Source organism: Zea mays, chromosome 2, assembly GCF_902167145.1.
Source record: "Zea mays cultivar B73 chromosome 2, Zm-B73-REFERENCE-NAM-5.0, whole genome shotgun sequence".
NCBI classification, from domain to species: Eukaryota; Viridiplantae; Streptophyta; class Magnoliopsida; order Poales; family Poaceae; genus Zea; species Zea mays.
Genome location: NC_050097.1, coordinates 177,327,245 through 177,347,755, shown reverse-complemented (window position 1 = coordinate 177,347,755; position 20,511 = coordinate 177,327,245). Strand labels below are relative to the sequence as shown.

Below are 20,511 nucleotides of genomic sequence, written 5' to 3'. Positions count from 1 at the left end.
TAGGGGTAACGGTTGCGGATAGCCTTAAATCCTTTCCCTATACCCCACTACAACCATAAAACATTATTTTCTATACCTACTTTTCACCTTCTATCAGTTTTTCATCTACTAATATTTGGAAGTGGACCCACATGAACAGTGTTAGGGGGTGAGAGACGCACCACAGAACAAGAGGAAGAGAGAAGATGGCTAGGGGGATCATTTGCGTAGGGCGCCTGGTAGCGTGCACCGTTGAACGCATGGCGTGTGTACTGTAGCAGCTACATTTGGCGTGTGGGAGCGGTGGCGGGATCCGTTGAAGACGGTCTCAAGAAGGGTTTTTGGCGTCTAGCAGTCCGCCAGTCCCTTTCTGCTGCGAACTTGCGCGACCTGCACTGCGTCCCTCTCTCCACTCTCCCGTCTCTCGGGTCTCGGCTCTCGCCGTCGCCACTCGCCGCGAGCGAGATGCAGGGCCTAGCCGTATCATGCCAGCTTCCTCCTGCTGCGGCCGCAGCTCGGTGGCGGCCGCGCGCTTCTTCCTCTAATAGGTAGGACCCGCCATCTCGCCCACATTTGCCGCCTCCTCTGAGGTTGTTTCGGTGAGTATGGCCGTGCGTGGTACGAGTGGCTCCCGCTAGAGAGCTCGCGATCGCATTGCAGGTTGGCGTAGTGGGTTCCGGCCAGCGGGCTTGCTTCTGATCGCGCGGGGGCCTTCGAGCGCCGGAGGAGGCGAAGGCATCTGGGCATCTGGCGTCAATACTAGCGGAGTCGTGGGCTCGTGGCTGCTGTTGATTTCGGCTTCCTTAGGGGTGGGGTGGGGATGGGTTTTTGATGCCTAATTTGGGTCTTCCAATGTTGGGATTCAGATGGATATTGCCCCCTTTCGTTGGCGCTGCTTGACTCGATCACGAGATTACTGACTGCTCTTTCTGGTTTGTTGAGATTGCTAAAGGAGCGGCGTTGAGTTGCAATTTTACGTGTACCTTCTCCTCGGCTCCGAGAACAACCACCTGTGCTATGTGCTATACTGGTTCCCTTTTGCACTTCATAAATGTATCAGAAATTTGATGGTATTCAGTGCTACACTCGTGCTACACGAGTTGGCTTTGGCTGTCCCCCCCTCCGCCCTTGAAATTTGTATGGAGCTACTAACGGAAAATCTATCGATGGATTTGATCTGTGCGACGTATAAATGGGAAGTTATGAACCATGAGCGATGTTAGAATTATCTGCTTCTATTGTTTGGGTCTTCGTGGAGCACCGAGCATGGATGCACAAGCTTGCATCATATACTGGTTTCAGATCATACGTTGTTGGATTGGATTTGACAGTCTACGCTGTTTTGTTACTCCTTTTTCCTTGCAAGTTTTACAAGAGTTTGCCTCATCTAATACCGCATTCCTTAAAAACGAGATGCATCATATCCTAGACATAGTCACAGTGTTTCCGGGTCGACAAGATCAACGGGGTATGGAACGTGGCACACTACTTGGAAGAGGTTTTTACACTTTGGGTCGAAAATGAACCCACAAATCTGGGTCGGGGCCAATGAATCCGAATCGAGGGTCGAAGGCATTGGACCTGTTTTATGTGACTATATTCCGAGTATCATTTGCCATACTTTCAATCATTTTATGCATTATTTCAATGTTAAGCTGATTTACAGGGAAGCAGTTTTACAATGTTGGAAGTATGAATTAAGTCAAGACCACTATTTGGGAGGCCCCCTAAGGTAGTATTTTGTGCTCAGGGTTCTGGTATGCTTGTCCACTAATAAAATATTCATTGTGTTCTACTGGATCATGTCCTCCTTTACCACTTCTGCTCTGCATTGCCTTGCAAAAAAAAAAAAATCCTTAATATTCCTCTTTGTTCTCTTGCTCTATGTTTCAGGATAGGTCAGTCTCAAGGAAGTTTGCACAGACATCGCTCTACAAATTTTCTCAGACCAGCTGCTGGTAGTTCTACCTTCCATCGTCCAATGTTTGAATATATTATTCTTAGCAGAACCCCATGCTAACCATAACTCTCCCTGAAAATGCTATTCTTTCCTCACCCTGAACTTATCTCTATCGTCGCTTTCATTTACATATTCACCTTTTGCTTGCAGCAGCTATTTCAGTTGAACAAGATGAAGTCAATACTTATCTTCCAAAAGGTGATATGTGGTCTGTGCACAAGTTCGGTGGAACCTGTATGGGAACTCCCAAAAGAATCCAGTGTGTTGCAAATATAGTTCTTGGTGATTCTTCTGAGAGGAAGCTGATCATTGTTTCCGCAATGTCCAAAGTAACTGACATGATGTACAACCTTGTACAAAAGGCTCAGTCACGGGATGATTCATATGCAATAGCACTGGCAGAAGTTTTTGAGAAGCATATGACTGCAGCAAAGGATCTTCTTGACGGAGAAGATCTTGCAAGATTCTTGTCTCAGTTGCATTCAGACGTCAGCAACTTGCGAGCCATGCTCCGTGCTATTTATATAGGTTCGAGCTGCTAATTCTCCACATTTCATGTTCTTCTTTCTTCAGTAACAAGTCTGGTTTCTCAGGCCTGGAAGTATATTCTCAGCTTGTTTAATTCTTGTTTGTTGTTTTTAGTATCATGTTTTTTTTGGAAACTTTGACTTCATGATTTCTGCAGTCTGCTAGATGCTGAGTTGACTTGTACGCCAAAACTTAGCACCATCTTCTTGTTAGAATTTCTCTTATGGAGGGTTTACATGTGTTTTGGGGTTCTGTATGTGCTTGAGCAGTCACATGTATACATCCAGCTGTGCTGTTTGTCTTGACTATTAGCTACCCTTGCTACGTAAGGTTAGGCAGGGGCGCCAAATATGCTCAAAATTGGTGGTAACTTGAAATATGTGATGTCTGTGATTTATGTTAGTATAATCTGGTCAGCTCTTGCTTCCTACCTGTTCACATCTTCTGTACTACACTGTCCGTTGATAAGAAAAGCTGATATGTATGGACACTATGGCTGATCTAATATTACTACTACTACTGTATATATACAAATACAAATGCATGGATCAGCTACAGGTTTTGTTCAGCGGCAGCAGCAGCAGCAGCAGCACTCCAGCGAGAAAAACAGTGATTTAGACACCTATATTTCATATTTATTTGTATATGTTTGCAGCTGGGCATGCGACAGAATCTTTCTCTGACTTTGTTGTTGGGCATGGAGAGTTGTGGTCTGCGCAGATGCTGTCGTATGCAATAAAGAAGGTACACATGAGAAAATCTAGACAACTTTATAGTTCTCTACAATTTAAACACCTTAGTAACTTACTAAGGCTGCAGCGAACTTATCAACTCCAATATCGTAAAATCAGCATGTTAGCAAACGATAGCAAGGGTAGCCAATAACTTAGAATTTTAAATATAGTTGGTTAGGAATTTAATCCAAGTTCCATATAATTGTGGATGTTGATGCATTTTGTTATAAACTTCGTCAAAGTACGAGAAGTTTGACTTAGGACAAAAAAAATAAAATAAAACACCTTACACTTTGAATGAGGAATTGGAGTATTTATAGCAAATGCTGCTCATTAAGGAACGGTATATCTTTTAGAAACATACACAGCTAGGAGCTTACTTCCATTCCTTTGTTACAATTACAGTATACTAGTAATTCAATCCAGTGTTTACCTTTCTTTACAAACTGACCTACACTTCAGTATTTAAATTGTGCAGTCTGGGGCACCCTGCAGTTGGATGGATACAAGAGAAGTTCTAGTTGTAACACCCAGTGGTTGTAATCAAGTAGACCCTGATTACTTGGAATGTGAGAAGCGACTTCAGAAATGGTTTTCTCGACAACCAGCTGAGATAATAGTTGCTACAGGATTTATTGCAAGTACAGCTGGAAACATTCCAACAACTCTAAAAAGGGATGGAAGTGATTTCTCAGCAGCCATAGTTGGTTCTCTTGTCAGGGCACGCCAGGTCACTATTTGGACTGATGTTGACGGGGTATTTAGCGCAGATCCTAGAAAAGGTTTGTCCTAAGAGAGTCATAATTTGATTTTTGACTGTTTCTATTTGTTTGATCCATTTAAATTCTGATGTTAGCAGTAGTATACACATAATTGATTTAGGGGATGCATGTAGTGCAAGTTCGTGTTTGGGTGCTAACCATTGCATCACCTGTTGGATGAGATTTTGTAGATCAGATTCAGATCAAAGAGTTGCACGAGACCAATGGATTAGGAGGGTGCCTACTTACATCCCTTCGATTCTTGTCTGTCCATATATCAAACAGTTCATGTGACGGATTAGAAGCACAATAACATGGGTTTTTTACAAGGTGCCACAATATGGTTGACATTGCTTAATTAAAAGCCAGTGGTAATGCGATTTATGTAACTAGAAACTTGCAAGAGTAATCATTTGTTGACACTGCCACACATGGTATTGGGTGTATTCTTCTAAGTACTTATCAAAGAACTGGATGTGCTGATAAAAACTTCCAAGTACTTTGATATCTCCATTTTGGTCTAGGTGCAAATCTCTCTGCCAATGAAACATTTAAACTTCAATTATTCAGAAAACTGTTATGTCCACATTATGGATATTGAAAAGCAAACATGTTGGCCTTTTCTAGCTGTTAATTAAAACAGGGCAATGTCCTTCTCTTGTATCAATGAGTTAATTTAATTATATATCTGATTAAAAATTGTCTGATTAATGCAGTTAGTGAGGCTGTGATCTTAAGCACTCTGTCTTACCAGGAGGCCTGGGAAATGGTAATTTCTCTATTCTTGGGACTGTTGTTTATGTGCAAGCCGTTCATCATTTAACTACATTTGAGCAACGGGGCACATCAATTTTTACGCAGTTATGTCTATGATCATTCTTTCTTTGCATTCCAAGCTATTAGATCCCTACCACATTAAGCCTCATTGATTTACTTATTTTATGCAGTCATATTTTGGGGCAAATGTTTTGCATCCGCGCACCATTATACCTGTGATGAAAGACAACATTCCCATTGTTATTAGGAACATGTTCAACCTCTCTGCCCCTGGAACCATGATTTGCAAGCAGCCTGCCAATGAAAATGGTGATTTAGACGCATGTGTCAAATCATTTGCTACTGTCGATAATTTAGCACTTGTTAATGTTGAAGGGTAAGCTACCATAATTTCTTATTTAAACCTCCAAGTTCTATACAACTACTCTCTCCGTTTCAAAATAGTAGTCGTTTTAGCTCTAGATTTTTATGTCTATATTCATATGGATGATAATGAATCTAGACACATATATAGAATACATACATTAACTATTGTATAATGTAGGATTGTAGAGTGGATGATATTGCATAGAGAATGGGTACAATATATAGACTCAACCCTAACCCTAATGGTGCATAGAGAAAGGGTACAATATATAGACTCAACCCTAACCCTAATGGGACGGTAGCCCAACAGTGGTGCCGGCCCACACACACTCACACACACATAGTCTAACATCCCCCCGCAGACGCAACGGGGGCACCACACACGATGAGACTGAAGTAGAGTCCGAAGGTACGAGCCGACGGGTTGAAATCCCCCCGCAGTCGCAGCGTCGTGATGGTGCGAATGTTGCGGCTGGAGTAGAGACCGGTGTGTGCTCCAAGAAGACGATAGCCCGTGGATGCCGAGGTAGCCGAAGTCGAGGTGGTCGCGGTCGGGAGACGCGCAGCAGAAGTCTGATCTTCGGGAGGGGTCGACGTTCGAGTGTCAACGATCGGCAGGGCGACACAATAAAAGGGCACCGGCAGGACGACCTTCCTGCTTCTTCGATCATCCGGGCGTCAATGAGCCCCGCCAGGGAGGCCGACAGCAGCGCACGCGTCTGCGCCGGTCTTGGTGTCCGCGCCCGCGGCAGAATAGAAGGGGGAAACGGCTGATCCGGCCGGGAAGGCCACGACAGCGACGGATCCAGCCGGGAAGATGCGATTCAGCCAAAGGGACGGCGGATCGCGCCGGAAAGGTCGCAGCAACGTGAATCCAGCCGGGAAGGCCGCAACAGCGACGGATCCAACGAAGGCGATGAAGGGGGTGGGCGGCGGGGCGGGTCCAGCCAGACAGGGGCCTGTGCTGGACCTGGCAAGGGATGATGACAGCATCGGCGACGGGAGAAGCTCTAAAAGGTTGACGCTACTTGGTGACGGCGCGGGCAGATAGGTGGCCAGCGCGATGAGGAGGGCCGGGGGGCGCTGCGCGTGGGAGCGGCGACGCGCAGGGCGCACAGGAAGGCCGCGGGACGCTGCGCGTGGGGGTGGCCGGGAGAGAGAGAGGGAGGGGAGGAGGCTCGACGGCCGTGGCAGAGGGCCGGCAGAGCGCAAGCTCTGGGGGAGCTGGGAACCGCCGTGAACGTCGCCGACGAGCTGGCCCGGGGCCTAGATAGGGCGCGGACCGAGCAGACCCAGGCGCGGCAGCAGGCAGATCTCGCCGAGCTGCAACACGAGGAGTTGCGGCGCGGCGGCGCGGCGCAGGCGAAGGCGGGGCTCGGCGCCACCATGGACCGCAGCTCGCTGGAGAAGGACACGCGCGCACCGCGGCCGAGGCGGTGGAGCGGGCACGGGAGGCCGCCGCGGCGTCGCGGAAGGCTGGAAAGGCCACCGAGGGGGATGGCGGCGGGCTGACGACGGCGCGGCAGGTGCACCGGGCTGCGCCTGCGCAAGGGGCCACCCGCACCCGCGCTGCCATGGGCGGACCGCCGCGTCCGCGCTGCCAGGGGGCCGCGCCGAGGCCGGGCAGCCACGCCCGCACCAAGCCGCGCCAGGAGCAGGTGCTGCCCCGGGAGGGAAGGGTGAGGGAGGTGGCGGCGAGCTCGCCGGCTGGGGGAAGGAGGAAGATGCCGGACGGAGAAGGGGATGGAGGCGGCCGGAGGGAGCCCGAGCTCGCTGGCTAGAGGGTGGCGGCGGGGGAAGGAGTGGGGAAGGAGTGGCAGCCGGCTGGGAGGAGAGAGGCCGCCCCCGGGGGGGAAGGATGAGCCTCCCGGGGGGCGACAGCTGAGGCGTGGGTGGCAGCTGTAGGTGTGGGAGGTGGCGGCTGGGATCTAGAGAAAACCCTAACCTAGCCCTTTGATACCATGTAGGATTGTAGAGTGGATGATATTGCATAGAGAATGGGTACAATATATAGACTCAACCCTAACCCTAATGGGCCGACAGCCCAACAGTGGTGCCGACCCACACACACTCACACACACATAGTCTAACATATAAATCTACTAAAAAGGTAAAACGAATTTTTATTTGGAACGAGGGAGTTTTTTTTTTGCTTTTAGCAATTAACCTTTGTGTTACTAAACTTCCTTGATATTCTCGGTAACTTTCAATAGAAATCGGTTGCCACCTGTTAGAAACATTGCTAGGTGCTGCTTTTGGCTGATGTGGCAATGTTAACTAACTTCACACAAGATGGCTTGACTATTGACTATGTAACTGTTATGGGCCTTAAGCCCATTAGCTAGGGCATTATGGTTAGGTTAGACGCGACCACTGTTCACGCGCGGTTACTGTAGTGCGTGAACAGTGCCGGCCAGATAGGGTTTGTTATGTTGCTTAGCTTTTAAGTTAGGGTTAACTCTCTATATAAGGAGGGCGCAAGGTGTTAGTTGGGATAAGCAAGAAGAATAGATCTGGTTCACTCCTAGGGCCTCCTACGGGAGGGCTGAGTACCGGGACTATCTTGCGAGTGCATCATAGTTCACAACAAATTGGTACCGGAGCCACTACGCGCGCATCGCCACCATGGCCAGCGCGCACGACGATCTTGTGACCTACTCCGCCAAGATGGACCTCATCCTCGCGCAACTCACCACCATCAATGCCCGTTTGGATTTCCACGACGCTCGTCTAGCGAAGCTCGAGCAGGCGTGGGTCAGCCCCTCTGCTTCTACCGCGGGCTGCTTGGGCGCGAGCGAGGGCGTCCTGGGCGGGGGCGGAGGCGGCCGGGTCGAGGACGATGGGCTGCAACCCGACACACCCAGGGAGGAGGTGGAGGCGGCGTTCTACGTTGTGGTGGCCATGCCACTGCTGCAGCCCGCCTTTGTGCTCGTGGAGATCCAGGCGTGGCCCGACTGTGCGCGGATCTGCTCGCCCAATCTGCAACAATCGGCCACCATGGTGGCCCAACCTGTAGAGGTGCTGCTGCGGGATAACCCTCCACGCCACAACTACCAATCCTCCGCGTCGTGGACATCAATCTTCTGCACCACAGACAACCATCTGCTGCGTCGTCGCAGCTGTGGTCGACGTCGGCCACCTTGGCCACCGCCGCTGCGTGGTCACCTGAGCTACAACATCGGAGGGTGCCACCGACCTTCGCCATGCGCAGGGAGCCCTCTGTGCCACCGCAGCCGCGTCCGTCATCGGTCGATCTGGCCGCCGACGCGTCCTCCTTCGGTAGATCCGACCAATTTTTTTTTCTAGGAGAATAAAAGACTAAGTCGAGATGTAAAAGACTTAGTATTGAGTCATTAAGTGCTAGTTTAGTATGGGTCAATTCTTCTTGACTACAGCTCGCGGACGAGCTGTTTTTAAGGAGGGATGGAATGTTATGGGCCTTAAGCCCATTAGCTAGGGCATTATGGTTAGGTTAGACGCGACCATTGTTCACGTGCGGTTACTGTAGCGCGTGAATAGTGCCGGCCAGATAGGGTTTGTTATGTTGCTTAGCTTTTAAGTTAGGGTTAACTCTCTATATAAGGAGGGCGCAGGGTGTTAGTTGAGATAAGCAAGAAGAATAGATCTGGTTTACTCCTAGGGCCTCCTACGGGAGGGCTGAGTACCGGGACTATCTTGCGAGTGCATCACAGTTCACAACAGTAACTCTTAAAAGGTATTTTTTGTATTACCTAATATTCTACAATTCTTCACTGCAGAACTGGAATGGCTGGCGTTCCAGGTACAGCAAGTGCTATATTTAGTGCTGTTAAGGATGTTGGAGCTAATGTTATCATGATATCTCAGGTAGATAATGCCCTTTTATCATTACTATGTACATATGTTTCAAATATTGGTTCTTCCTCACTGCAAATATCATGCAGGCTAGCAGCGAACATTCAGTATGCTTTGCTGTTCCAGAAAAGGAAGTTGCTGTAGTTTCTGCTGAGTTACATGATAGGTTTCGTGAGGCATTAGCTGCAGGGAGGCTGTCTAAGGTAATTATCATCTTCTACAGCAATTGTTTTAAATACTCACATCAGCAAACATGACTTAAATGGCCCTGACAGTTATTGTGCATAATCTGCAACTGGGAAAGATGGTGAAACACAGTTTCTGTTTATCAGTAAGCTGCTGCAGAATCCTGGTGTCCAATACAGCTTCTGCTTAATTTGTGGAAACTGAGGAATAAGCTGTGCCAAATAGGGCCTTTGACATTATTCGAGTTAATCATGCTAGTTTTCAGAGCATAATAATGTTATTTCCAGTCATCTGGGGAAACATGACTAGGATCGACACAACTTTCCAAGCAGTAGCACCATTCAAAAAGATGCTAACTCGATATCATGGTTACAAGAAAGAATAAATTGAAGATAAATTTCATTGCATTCTTTGTTGGTACCATGACTTTGGATTGAAGACCACCTCCAAAAACTCATCAGCAAAAAGAACGATCATAGAAACGCCTCTCAGATGTAGTCCTTGTCCTGTTGCAGTTTACAGATTTGTGATATTATTCATCAACATCAACATAGCCTTTTAGTCTCAAGCAAATTGGGGAGGCTAGAGTTGAAACCCAACAAGATGTCACCAAAAAGAGAAAGAGAGAGAAAGGGGAGGGGAAAAGCTTTTGAGAGCACTAAAAGGAAAAATGCATCATCACGGTTCGGGCACGTGGATAGCTTCTTTCCAAGCACTTCTATCCAAACACAACTCCATTGGGATATTCCATTCCTTCAAGTCCCTTTTGATTGCCTCCTCCCATGTGATATTATTAGCAAGGAAAATATCTTACTGAGTTGCAATGTGAATGTATAGCGAAGTCTTTGTAGTATGCATTGGGTCACTTCTATTTTTTATGCAAACAATTCATTTCAGGTTGAAGTTATTAATGGTTGCAGCATTCTTGCTGCTGTTGGTCTGAGGATGGCCAGCACTCCAGGAGTCAGTGCAATACTTTTTGATGCATTAGCAAAGGTATTTTGCATTTCTTGGTTTGGTGTACTGGGAGTTCCATTGATGCTGGGACATATTAACCTATTATAACTGAATTCAGGCAAACATTAATGTTCGAGCAATAGCTCAAGGTTGCAGTGAATACAATATTACTGTTGTATTGAAGCAACAAGATTGTGTAAGGGCTCTGAGAGCTGCTCACTCAAGGTTCTTCCTCTCCAAAACCACACTTGCTGTTGGGATCATTGGACCTGGTTTAATTGGTGGAGCACTCCTTAACCAGTTGAAGAATCAGGTATCTTCAACCTTCTAATTTCAGAAACTGCATCCAGTCATTTCTTTGAAGGACTATCAGAGATGATTCTTTTTCTTGAACTACACAGGAGAGCTGCGTCATTTTATTAAGGTAGATAAAAAAGTAGTACACAAACACTGACAAGAGAAAGGTAGACCTTGTGCAGTGGTGAGAGCTGTCTTACTAGTCACCAGGTCGCGGTTAGAAGCACTCTCCCCATTTGCAGGGGAAGGTTTGTCTCGGTCTATCACTTTCCCATGCCTCACTCATGTGGAAGCCTCCAGTACATTTGGAGCTTAAACTCCAAAAGTCAGCGACCTGGTTACTAGATCATGGAGTTTAGAGGCATCCGCCATGCACCACAAATCACATTCCGTTTTAACAGCCCTAATTACCTCCTGCACTTTGGCCTCACCTTCTCAAATACACATGCACTAGAAAAAGACAGCGCCCTATCGGGCACTGTATGAGGCATATATACATAAGTATCGGGCAAGGAGAAAATACGAACAATGGGACCCAAAAAAACAGCAGGAGAAAATACGAACAATGGAACCCAAAAAAAAACAGCAGTGCAGCTAGGCGGCTAGCGCACAATACACATGAACTGGCGATTTGGCAGGAGTTATTCGAGATGTTGTGGCCCTTACAGGTACTTGAACAACAGGCCGCCGTGGGTGGCGAAGAAGGGGGCAAACACAACAGGCCGCCGAGATGGATAAAGTCCCGTGAAGTGCGGACAGACCTCTATTTCCTATCGTCTTTTAATAAGAAGTAATAACATAAAGATCCATTTGCCTGAAACAGTGAAGGCTGGATGGCACAAAACACCGAGCTTTATCGGCTTTCTCGTTCTGAGGTATGTACAGACACTATACTACAGGTACAAGCAAGCCCTATGTTGTTGGCACTCTAATTCACATATCCTACAATTTTACGCACACTCCAGCTGAGCTTTATAGCTCAGTTTCCTGGAGCTGGAGTCATGGTCTGGTCCATTTTGCCAGTAGTGGTGCTTGCGCTGCTTCCTCATCAGCGCTGTCTGAAACGGCAGCTTTTGTGCCCTTGTCCTTCATTCCTGGGTTAAGCATCCAAGCGAGGCAGGACGAGATTGCCTGTAAAAAATATTTAGAATTTGAGAAAAAAACATTAAGTACTGATTCTAGTCGCAATTAATTGTATCATGACCGTGAGAGGAAGAGGACTGACCAAGAAGAAACTCGCCACAATAAAGCTGAAACCTTTGCAGTCGAAGGGCGCTTCCTCTGAAATGAAGTAAGCTGAAACAGAGGATGAAATGACGAGAGATAACAAACTTCCGATAGAAAACATTGTGCATGTTGCACAGAAATATATGATAAGTTTTGAATTCGATACCAGAAAGTCAAGTGCTTACAGGTCAGTGGACTCATAAATAGTGGTGCCAACAATATAGCTACAGACTGCACGGTTGCAATAAAACCTTGCGCTTTTCCCTGTAAATGACACAAACAGTGCATATGGTTAGTAACTTAGGATAAAAGTTTTGAAGTTTGAATCACTAAATAAACGCAGGGGAGGTCAGGTTTGTATATGTACCTGGTCAGTTGACAGTAAGGTGTATTTGGTACACAACTTATATTAATGAAACAATAACTAAAAATAAAATGGTACGGCAAAATGGAAATGGACCAAACAGGAAACAAGTTAGCTCCATCCAATGAGTTTCCTTCAAAGTTAGGCATTAGATATCAAAGTCATAGCTTCTCTGTAAATCTAATAAACGAAGACAAATCGATAATAGACATGGTTTCTCATTTTGTTTGAAATTACTGAAGCCAAATTAGTAGCAGGCATGGTTTCTCGGTTCTCATATTGTTTGAAATTAAATCCCACATTTTTCTTAGCATACAATGTTGCTGCATGCATGCCCTTACCTTCAAACAGAGGACACGCTTCTCAAGCTTTTCATTAGTCCTCTGGTACTTTACTGCTTCTCCTGACAAACAAATTGATAAGCTTTCATCAGTGCATAAAAAATGGGCATGCCAAATAGTTCTATCAGCTAGTATAGTCAGTGTGATAAGTAAAACAGAGAAGCTGTAGTTCATGCTACCCAGATCATGCACATCGATACATCCTGGATTCAGAATTTCAGATACTGGACAAGGAGTTAGTTGTAGTCGTACAGATAGCAAGCAATATGAAACATCAGACAAACTGAACCGGAAGTCCAGGACTGGCATTATATTGTATCACTTCAAAAAAAAACTTCCGTCAATATACGAAATGATGTACATGACTTGGACAACCCAGCATACAGAAACATGGAAATGCTCTAATGCCTATGATTTTGCAAAAAAAAAGAGGTGCAAATACATATCCAAGAATATAGAAATATTCACATCATCATTCAAAAGTTAAGGGAACAACGAATTATAAGAGGGTAAAGAAGCTGATCTTTTGCATACTTTCAATGGATTGTAGTCTCTTTCTGCACCGAAGCCCCCATCATCCCTGCACAATAACTGCTCCATTTTCCTTCACACACGACCACAAGAACAATTTCACATGGAACTCATAAGAAACCCCCTGTATATGTAAGAACTTAGCAGGGTTGTACCACCGGTGGCCTGAATTGCAAAAAAGCTACATACTACAGAATACAGACACACAACAAGAGTAGAAAAAGATATACCTTTTTAGGCCATTGACCTCATCGGTGAGCTCCTCAGCCTAACGTACGCCGCTCTCTGTTACAGATTCGCCACCACCGCAGACTTCGCCGCAACGGGCAACACCAAGTCTATTGCCGCGTACACCTCCTCGGGGCCGGGAACACGAACAACGCCAGCGACGACGGAAGGGCGAGGATGGTGGGCGACCGTGACAACATTGACGAGCGCCGAGCTGTCCATGACCATGAGCGCGACAACCTTGGTGCGCGTGAGGCAGCGGGGAGCACGGAGTAAATCTGCACCACGTGTAGCTCCTTCCCAGACAATTGGACGATTACTTTGTAGTGAGGCATAAGAGGCACAAGAGATACAATGTCAAACATAATAAGAAAACAGAAGTAGCAAGATTGAGGTGGGCAGCCTACCATTCTTCGGTCTATCATGGATCATCCATCAGCAGTTCAGCACAAAGCAAGACTGGAGAAGTATCACACTCCTCCGAGAGACACAACTTGAGGCTGTAAATAAGGTGCATGGCTCTTTGGCAGCTAGGACTTTCCCCCAGAGATTTTCCCCTGCACATTTGATGTAAGCCCGAAGGAGAATAATCCAGCAGGGCTGATCATCTGAACTATGCACTTGTTACTTGTACTCATCACCCGACCTTAGGAGAAGCCATAGACCACCTACATATCACAAAATGAACATGAAACATACAAAGTAACAAGATCCAAATGAAGAGGGGCCTCAGAAGGAAAGAATAAATGTTTTGTAATCAAAGATATCATACAAAATTAGCATCCATATATTTCATCGTTGGCCCCAAATATCACTTAAAAATGTTGTCATGTTCAATATAATACAACAATCAGAACCTTGAATTAGTAAAGCTGGTGTTCCATTCCATTTGTCAATGACTTTGTCCCCATTTGTCTTATACTTTGTCCAACAATATTGTTGTAGCACCACCAGTTTCTATCTGTTTGACAAAAAACAAATCTAGTCACACATTTGATTACGAATGATGAAACTATATGGCTCAACAATGGATCTGTTTAATCACCTCACCCACCACATTGTCCAACAACTCTGCCAAGAAAGTAAGACACAATGCAACAATAGTGAAGATTATACTCTGAAAAAATAAGTCTGAAACCACACAGAAGTGTACCTACGAATGACCATTTATGTGAGGTCGCATTAGAGTGGAGAAATGGTGAGATGGAGGCGGCGAGGAGGGTGAGAGAAAGACGCACTCTTGAGTGCCTTGGCGGGTGAGGCGCAGACGGGGCAGAACCGGGTAGATCCGCGGATGGGGACCTTGGCGGCGATGGGAGGAGGCAGAAGATGTGAAGCTCGCGGTCGCAAAGGAGCAGGTTACGGTCGCCGGAGCAGCAGGTCTCGCAGAGGAGCAGGTCATCCTCGTGGTCGTCGGTGCCGGCGACCTAGGCGCAGCTGAGCGCGTGGTCGACGGTGAAGGAGGGCCGGTGGTCGAAGGTCATGCCCGACTGTGAGGTGGGTCGAGCACGCGCGACGGCAGGGATGCGAGTGATGACGGCGAGGTCGAGAGGATGCAGGGACGGCGTGGGAGAGAGTGTTCTGTGGGAGACGGAGACGCCAGCTGCTCAGAACTGAGATCTAGGAAATTTCAGGTCCGCCGCCACGCGTCACGAGACGGATGGTGCCGAGGCCGTGGAATGCGGACGGGCGCCCAAAAGGGGTGGAGTTTTAATAACTTAGATTACGCCAGATCTCCCAAACCACCAGGATTATCAAGGAATTGAAACCCTTCCACAAGTCTTTTGGTACAGCTGAGCTTGCTTTCTTCCACCAGAGAAACGGGACTCTGCTTCCTGGTGCCAAGTTAAATAGGCCTAGGTGCTGAAGAATCATGACCCAGACTTGGCGAGTGAAAACACATCCAACCAGCAAATGGTGATTCAACTCCTCGACATGATCACAGAAAGGACAAACCTCTGGATGGGGCAGGTGTGCTTTGCTACGCGATCAGTCGTCCAACACCGGTTGTGAAACACCAGAATACGAAAAACTTGCAGCGTGGTGGTGCCCAGCTTTTCCAAATCCTTCGCCAAGAACTAAACTTAATGGTTCCAGAAAAGAATGCAGCATAGGCTGATTTACTGCTATATAAGCCAGACAGTAAATTTCCATCTAGAATGATCTGGCACATCCTGCTGCAACGTCAAACCATCCACTAATTCCCAGATCTGCAGATATTCAACAAGAACATGCACAGTAGAGCCTCTTTGATATCCTCCACCCATTTTTGATTCAAGAGTGCTTGAGCCACCGTCCTCCTCTTAGCACTTTGCTTATGGACTGATTTCAGTAAAATAGGGGCTACCTCAGCTATGGTGTGACTATCCCAACAACGATCTTTCCAAAACAAAATTTTCTTGCCATTTCTCACAATGGCATCTACTGCAACATTAAACAGAGCTTGGGCATTTTGAGGGACTTGAATTGGGAGTCCTGCCCAAGGCATAGAGGGGTCTGTTTATTGGCCCACAGCCATCTGATCCTTAAAGTCCAGCCAAGAAGTTCGAGGTTATGGATCCCAAGGCCCCCATATTCTAAGCGACGTTGCACCTTTTCCCAAACTACCAGGCAGTTGCCCCCATTTGCCTGTTCGTGTCCTGTCCAAAGGAATCCCCACCTGTCAGAGTTGATTTAAACCAGAAATTTGCACTGTATACTGATTTAAATCTTTCTGCAGACTGCTGTTCTCAAGGAAAATATGAACATTGATCTGCGTGTCATTGGAATAACTGGCTCAAGTACAATGCTTCTGAGCGACACGTATGTAATTGAATCCTTGTTTCCACTTTTGCGCATTATGCCGACTCGCTGCAAATAATTCTGTATCATCAGGCGCATTACAGGAAGGAATGATCCAGCTTATAATTTTGTTAAAGTTAAAACATTATGCATGTCATTCAAACAACCATGGACATTTAGTTATTTGTTTTACCTAAATTTTTTCCCTGACTTGAAGCTGTACGTTGGTCTTTTGGGGTTTTGCTACTATAACTATGTTTTCCTTAATATTTCACAAAGTTTCCTTCTTTTTTTCTGTAGGGGAATAGACTTAACCCAGTGGAAACAGCTTCTACAAAAGGAAGCAGAACCAGCTGATATTGGTAGTTTTGTTCATCATTTATCTGATAATCATGTATTTCCGAACAAAGTTTTGGTGGACTGCACAGCGGATACAAGTGTGGCATCCCACTATTACGATTGGTTAAAGAAGGGTATTCATGTCATCACGCCAAATAAGAAAGCAAATTCTGGGCCACTTGATCAGGTAATTATTTGTGTGGTGAAACTTATTTTTTGTCTGAAATACTTGTTTATAATGATCACTGGCTGTATTTAATTGACTGTCAGTTACTTTGTGCACATTAACTGTATCAGTGACTGTTATCAACTGGTCATGGCTAATCCAAAATCTTAAAGGCATAAACCTCGAATCTTGGAAGACATAATCACTTTAACTGAGATCTATTTGCTTGTACCATAAAGATGCCATTTTTAAGCTCGTTCCATACATAATGCACATCTGGTGCTGCAGTGTTTATCTATTAAGAAATGTTTCTTTTTCTTTGGATACAGTACCTGAAATTACGGACTATGCAGCGTGCCTCATACACTCATTACTTTTATGAAGCAACTGTTGGTGCTGGCCTCCCAATCATCAGCACCTTGCGAGGTCTTCTGGAGACGGGTGACAAGATACTGCGTATTGAGGGCATTTTCAGGTTTGTGTGTATGCTTCCGACCAGGCTACAAGATTTTTTTTCTCGAACGCGCAGGAGAGTTGCGTATTTTTATATTAGAGAATGAGAAAACAAAGTCTTCACCAGGGTTTAAACCCCCAACAACAAAAAAAGGGAAAGGGTTACAATAAAGCAAAAGGACCCGACCCGACCCTTCTCATGAAGTTTGCTAGCCCTAGCTGCAGGTCCCTCTTCTCTAGATTATCAACAGTCCAGCACTTGTTTCTCATAGCTAACCAAAGGAAAAATTTGCATTTCTGGGGACGCTCTTCAGATTTTATCAATGGTTTTGACCACCCATCTGGGAACGTTCAAGGCAATTAATAGGTACACCGGAATGGCTGATAAAACAGATTTGACCAGGGTCGTTCTTCCAGCAAGATTAAGAAGAGAAGCCTTCCAGCTGGGGAGTCTATCAGCAATTTTCTCCACCCATTCCAAGATGTCCGATTTCCTTAGCTTCAGGTTTGAGATGGGGAGCCCAAGATACTTACAGAGGAACATTGGAGGGAATTAAAGATGGCTTGAAGCGCGACTACATTACATCTTATAGGAATCACATAATTCTTTTGCATATTGGCTAACAGCCCCGAAGCTTCACCAAAACCATCAAGAATGACCTTGGTACAACTCAAATCTTCTTCCGCAAGTTTAATAAACATCACCACATCATCGACATAAATAGAAACTCTATTCTTCACATTGCTATTATCCAAAGCATGTAAGAGACCCATTCTTCCAGCCTTATCAAAGAGACTGCTTAGAACGTCAATAACCAAGATGAAAAGCATTGACGAGAGGGGGTCCCCTTGACGGAGCCCCCTACGATGCTTAATGAAATCGCCCAAGGAACCATTAAGGAGCACGTGAGTGGAGGAGGTAGCTATAAGATTTGAGATCAGATTGCACCACCCATGGACGAATCCCAAATGAAGAAGAACCTCGAACAAAAAGGCCCAACAAACGGAATCAAAAGTGTCGGGTACCTAGGAACAGGGTACCCAAAGTAGGCCCATGACCTCCTTTCAGCCCATTTACCGAGCAAGCTTGCGAGGCGGAGCGACCGACCTGGCCCATTTGCCGAGCAAACCATGCAAGGTGGAGCGGCCAACCAAGTCCCCGAGCAACCATTTACCGACCAAGCCCTCCGCCGAGCAACCATGCGAGGTGGAGCGGCCAACCAAGTCCCCGTCGAGCAAGCCTGCGAGGCGGAGAGGCCGACCAAGTCCCCGCCGAGCAACCCTGCGAGGCAGAGTTGCCGACCGAGTCCCGACCGAGCAACGCTGCAAGGCGGAGCTGCCGATCAATTCCGGACCGAGCAACCCTGCAAGGCGAAGCTGCCGATCAACTCCCTACCGAGCAACCCTGCGAGGTGGAAGTCCCCATCTAGCGCTATTAGCCCACGACGGCAACGACAAGACTCATCATCACCAAGCCACGTCCGGACATACGTGCAACATACCAAATAGGCGCCTGAAGGTCACCATCAACACGATTGTACGCCCTCGCGAAAGGTCTCAGACGTATCCCCATTGCCATGTAGGGCCAGTCAACCTCAGTTGCGGGAGGACCTCAGTCCCGGAGTCTCAATAGTGACCCGTATACCGGGAAAGACATGACAGTACGCTATACCGAGTGTATGCCTACACATGCTGCCATCTGACGCTCATGACGATGGGCGAAGCCGCGCCACGCACGACCGCGCCATAAGCCTGACCCTCGGGACCCGCCACACACTACTACAAAGACATCAACAATGAAGTCGCTACAGGGACCTGCATGACGGACTGGCAAGGCGGTACGTCATACCGGGAGTACGGCTATGCACACGACCCTACGAACGACTTCAGGGATACCACGTCAACCCGGGGCCGCAGATCTCTCCCTCTCTGAATGCAGGTCACCTCTGTAAGGTTATTCCCTTGAGCTATAAAAGGGAAAGCCCTCCTCTTTCGGGACACACACAAGCTGTAACACAATTCTGAGGCAATCTTACGATCATTCTTTATTCAATAAATTCAGTATCATTTATTGATGGCTGACACGGAATTTTGCAGTGGAACTTTGAGTTATATATTTAACAATTTCGAAGGAACAAGGGCGTTTAGTGATGTTGTTGCCGAAGCAAGAGAGGCGGGATACACTGAACCTGACCCAAGGGATGATCTATCTGGAACTGACGTTGCCCGAAAGGTGGACCCTGTTTTCTGTCATACTTATTCTTTCTTATACCCGGCACTATATTTCAATTTATCAGCACAGCAGACAGTTTCTGGTTTATTTTCGTTTTTTCCATTGAACGGGACAATTTCTGATTTCTGTATATGTATCAGCAAGAGTCCTTACACATAATCTAAAATGCTGAGGATATGACCAAAGGTAATGGGGGAAACGTGTTTCGGACACCAAAGAGTATGGGTTTGCCCGTAGGACAGTATTATGTTTGGTTTGGCCATAAATAAACCACCACGAATTTGTAGTTTTTGTATCCTGGACACTGGAATGCTAGACGAGGAAGAAAAGATTGTTACGCCCTCAGCTTCACACCTTTTGATTGATCATGTAACAGAATTCCTAGCCTTGCCTATGTGTGTAAAGGATTTCAAAAGCAGAGAATCAAAATTACATCTATTGTAGTGTTTTTTCTTCTTGTTTCTTCATTATTAGTTACTCATACTCGTTTTCCATACCGGAGTAGGTCGTTGTCCTCGCGAGGGAATCTGGTCTGAGGCTTGAACTTTCTGACATTCCTGTGAAGAGCCTTGTGCCAGAAACACTTGCAGTAAGATTATCCTCCTCTTAGCATCTAACGCCTTGTACTTCACTCTCCCTAAATTTTGTTTTCTTTCTTTCTTTCTATCAAGCAGTCATGCTCGTCAGCAGATGAATTCATGCAGAAGCTACCGTCCTTCGACGAGGACTGGGCCAGGCAACGCAGTGATGCTGAGGCTGCAGGCGAAGTGAGTAGACCTCTCTTTCCCATAATCCCATGCCGTGACTCTTGATCAGATAGGCTTCCAACGTCATTGAGCAGAGGTGATTCGGCTTGGCTTTCCCCTTCCCGTTTTCCGTCTGAAGGTCCTGCGTTACGTTGGAGCGTTGGATGCGGTGAACAGGAGCGGACAGGTGGAGCTACGCAGGTACAGGAGGGACCACCCGTTCGCGCAGCTCTCCGGCTCCGACAACATCATCGCCTTCACCACGTCGAGGTACAAGGAGCAGCCGCTGATCGTGCGGGGTCCGGGTGCCGGCGCGGAGGTGACAGCCGGTGGCGTCTTCTGCGACATTCTGCGGCTGGCGTCTTACCTCGGTGCTCCTTCTTGAGCTTCTACTAGCTACAGGTGCCAGTTTCAGGAAGCAGACGGAGACACACTGCCATGCATGATGCCTCCCCTCCGTGTTTGGGCTATTGCCGCAAAGGGGGGGGGGGGGGGGGGGGGGGGGGGGGGGGGGGGGGGTATGGACTTGCTCACATGTTGTAATGTTGTTCTGAATAAGTGCCAGGAAATAAGGCCTCTAGCGTATGTCGAGAGAGAGAGGTCGTTCGGCTTTGGAATAGCCGATTAGGTGTTGTTTTTGCTGCATGATGCAAATGAATTATCGTACCAATGAAGGGATGTTTGCTTGTGCCTACTGCCATGTATGCTCATAAAAAACAAGGT

General features: G+C 46.8%; 1 protein-coding gene and 1 long non-coding RNA gene across 6 annotated transcripts; one reads left to right on the top strand and one right to left on the bottom strand.

Moving 5' to 3' along the window:
• Positions 1-208: 208 nt before the first annotated feature.
• Positions 209-20,482, top strand: LOC542708 (aspartate kinase homoserine dehydrogenase 2). 4 transcript variants are annotated; one of them, XM_008670428.4, is made up of 19 exons: positions 209-527; positions 1,646-1,711; positions 1,873-1,937; positions 2,090-2,467; positions 3,123-3,211; positions 3,680-3,983; positions 4,679-4,731; positions 4,910-5,115; positions 8,864-8,951; positions 9,029-9,142; positions 10,023-10,121; positions 10,201-10,395; positions 15,790-15,872; positions 16,152-16,377; positions 16,686-16,831; positions 18,907-19,042; positions 19,548-19,631; positions 19,714-19,809; positions 19,928-20,482. In XM_008670428.4, exons 1-19 carry the CDS (start codon positions 445-447, stop codon positions 20,171-20,173), a joined length of 2,757 nt encoding a protein of 918 aa, XP_008668650.1. In that variant the 5' UTR covers positions 209-444; the 3' UTR covers positions 20,174-20,482. The 4 variants fall into 4 exon arrangements, with proteins under 4 accessions (XP_008668650.1, XP_008668653.1, XP_008668652.1 ...); XM_008670431.4 differs by having other exon boundaries at positions 212-527; positions 2,093-2,467; positions 19,717-19,809; XM_008670430.4 differs by having other exon boundaries at positions 234-527; positions 2,093-2,467; positions 19,928-20,476.
• On the bottom strand, positions 11,178-14,761 carry LOC109944043 (uncharacterized). Of its 2 annotated transcripts, XR_002267302.3 has the most exons (6): positions 13,928-14,761; positions 12,846-13,738; positions 11,974-12,373; positions 11,792-11,870; positions 11,605-11,675; positions 11,178-11,510 (listed from the first exon to the last, which is right to left on the bottom strand). It is a non-coding gene; the product is annotated as an uncharacterized lncRNA (long non-coding RNA). The 2 variants fall into 2 exon arrangements; XR_004856379.1 differs by having other exon boundaries at positions 11,974-13,738.
• Positions 20,483-20,511: the final 29 nt, after the last annotated feature.

Coding starts and splice junctions, on each gene's coding strand:
- LOC542708 (XM_008670428.4), top strand. CDS start 445: ATGCAGGGCCTAGCCGTATCATGCCAGCTTCCTCCTGCTGCGGCCGCA. Junction 4,732..4,909: donor ACCAGGAGGCCTGGGAAATG/GTAATTTCTCTA, acceptor TATTTTATGCAG/TCATATTTTGGGGCAAATGT. Junction 10,122..10,200: donor TTTTTGATGCATTAGCAAAG/GTATTTTGCATT, acceptor AACTGAATTCAG/GCAAACATTAATGTTCGAGC.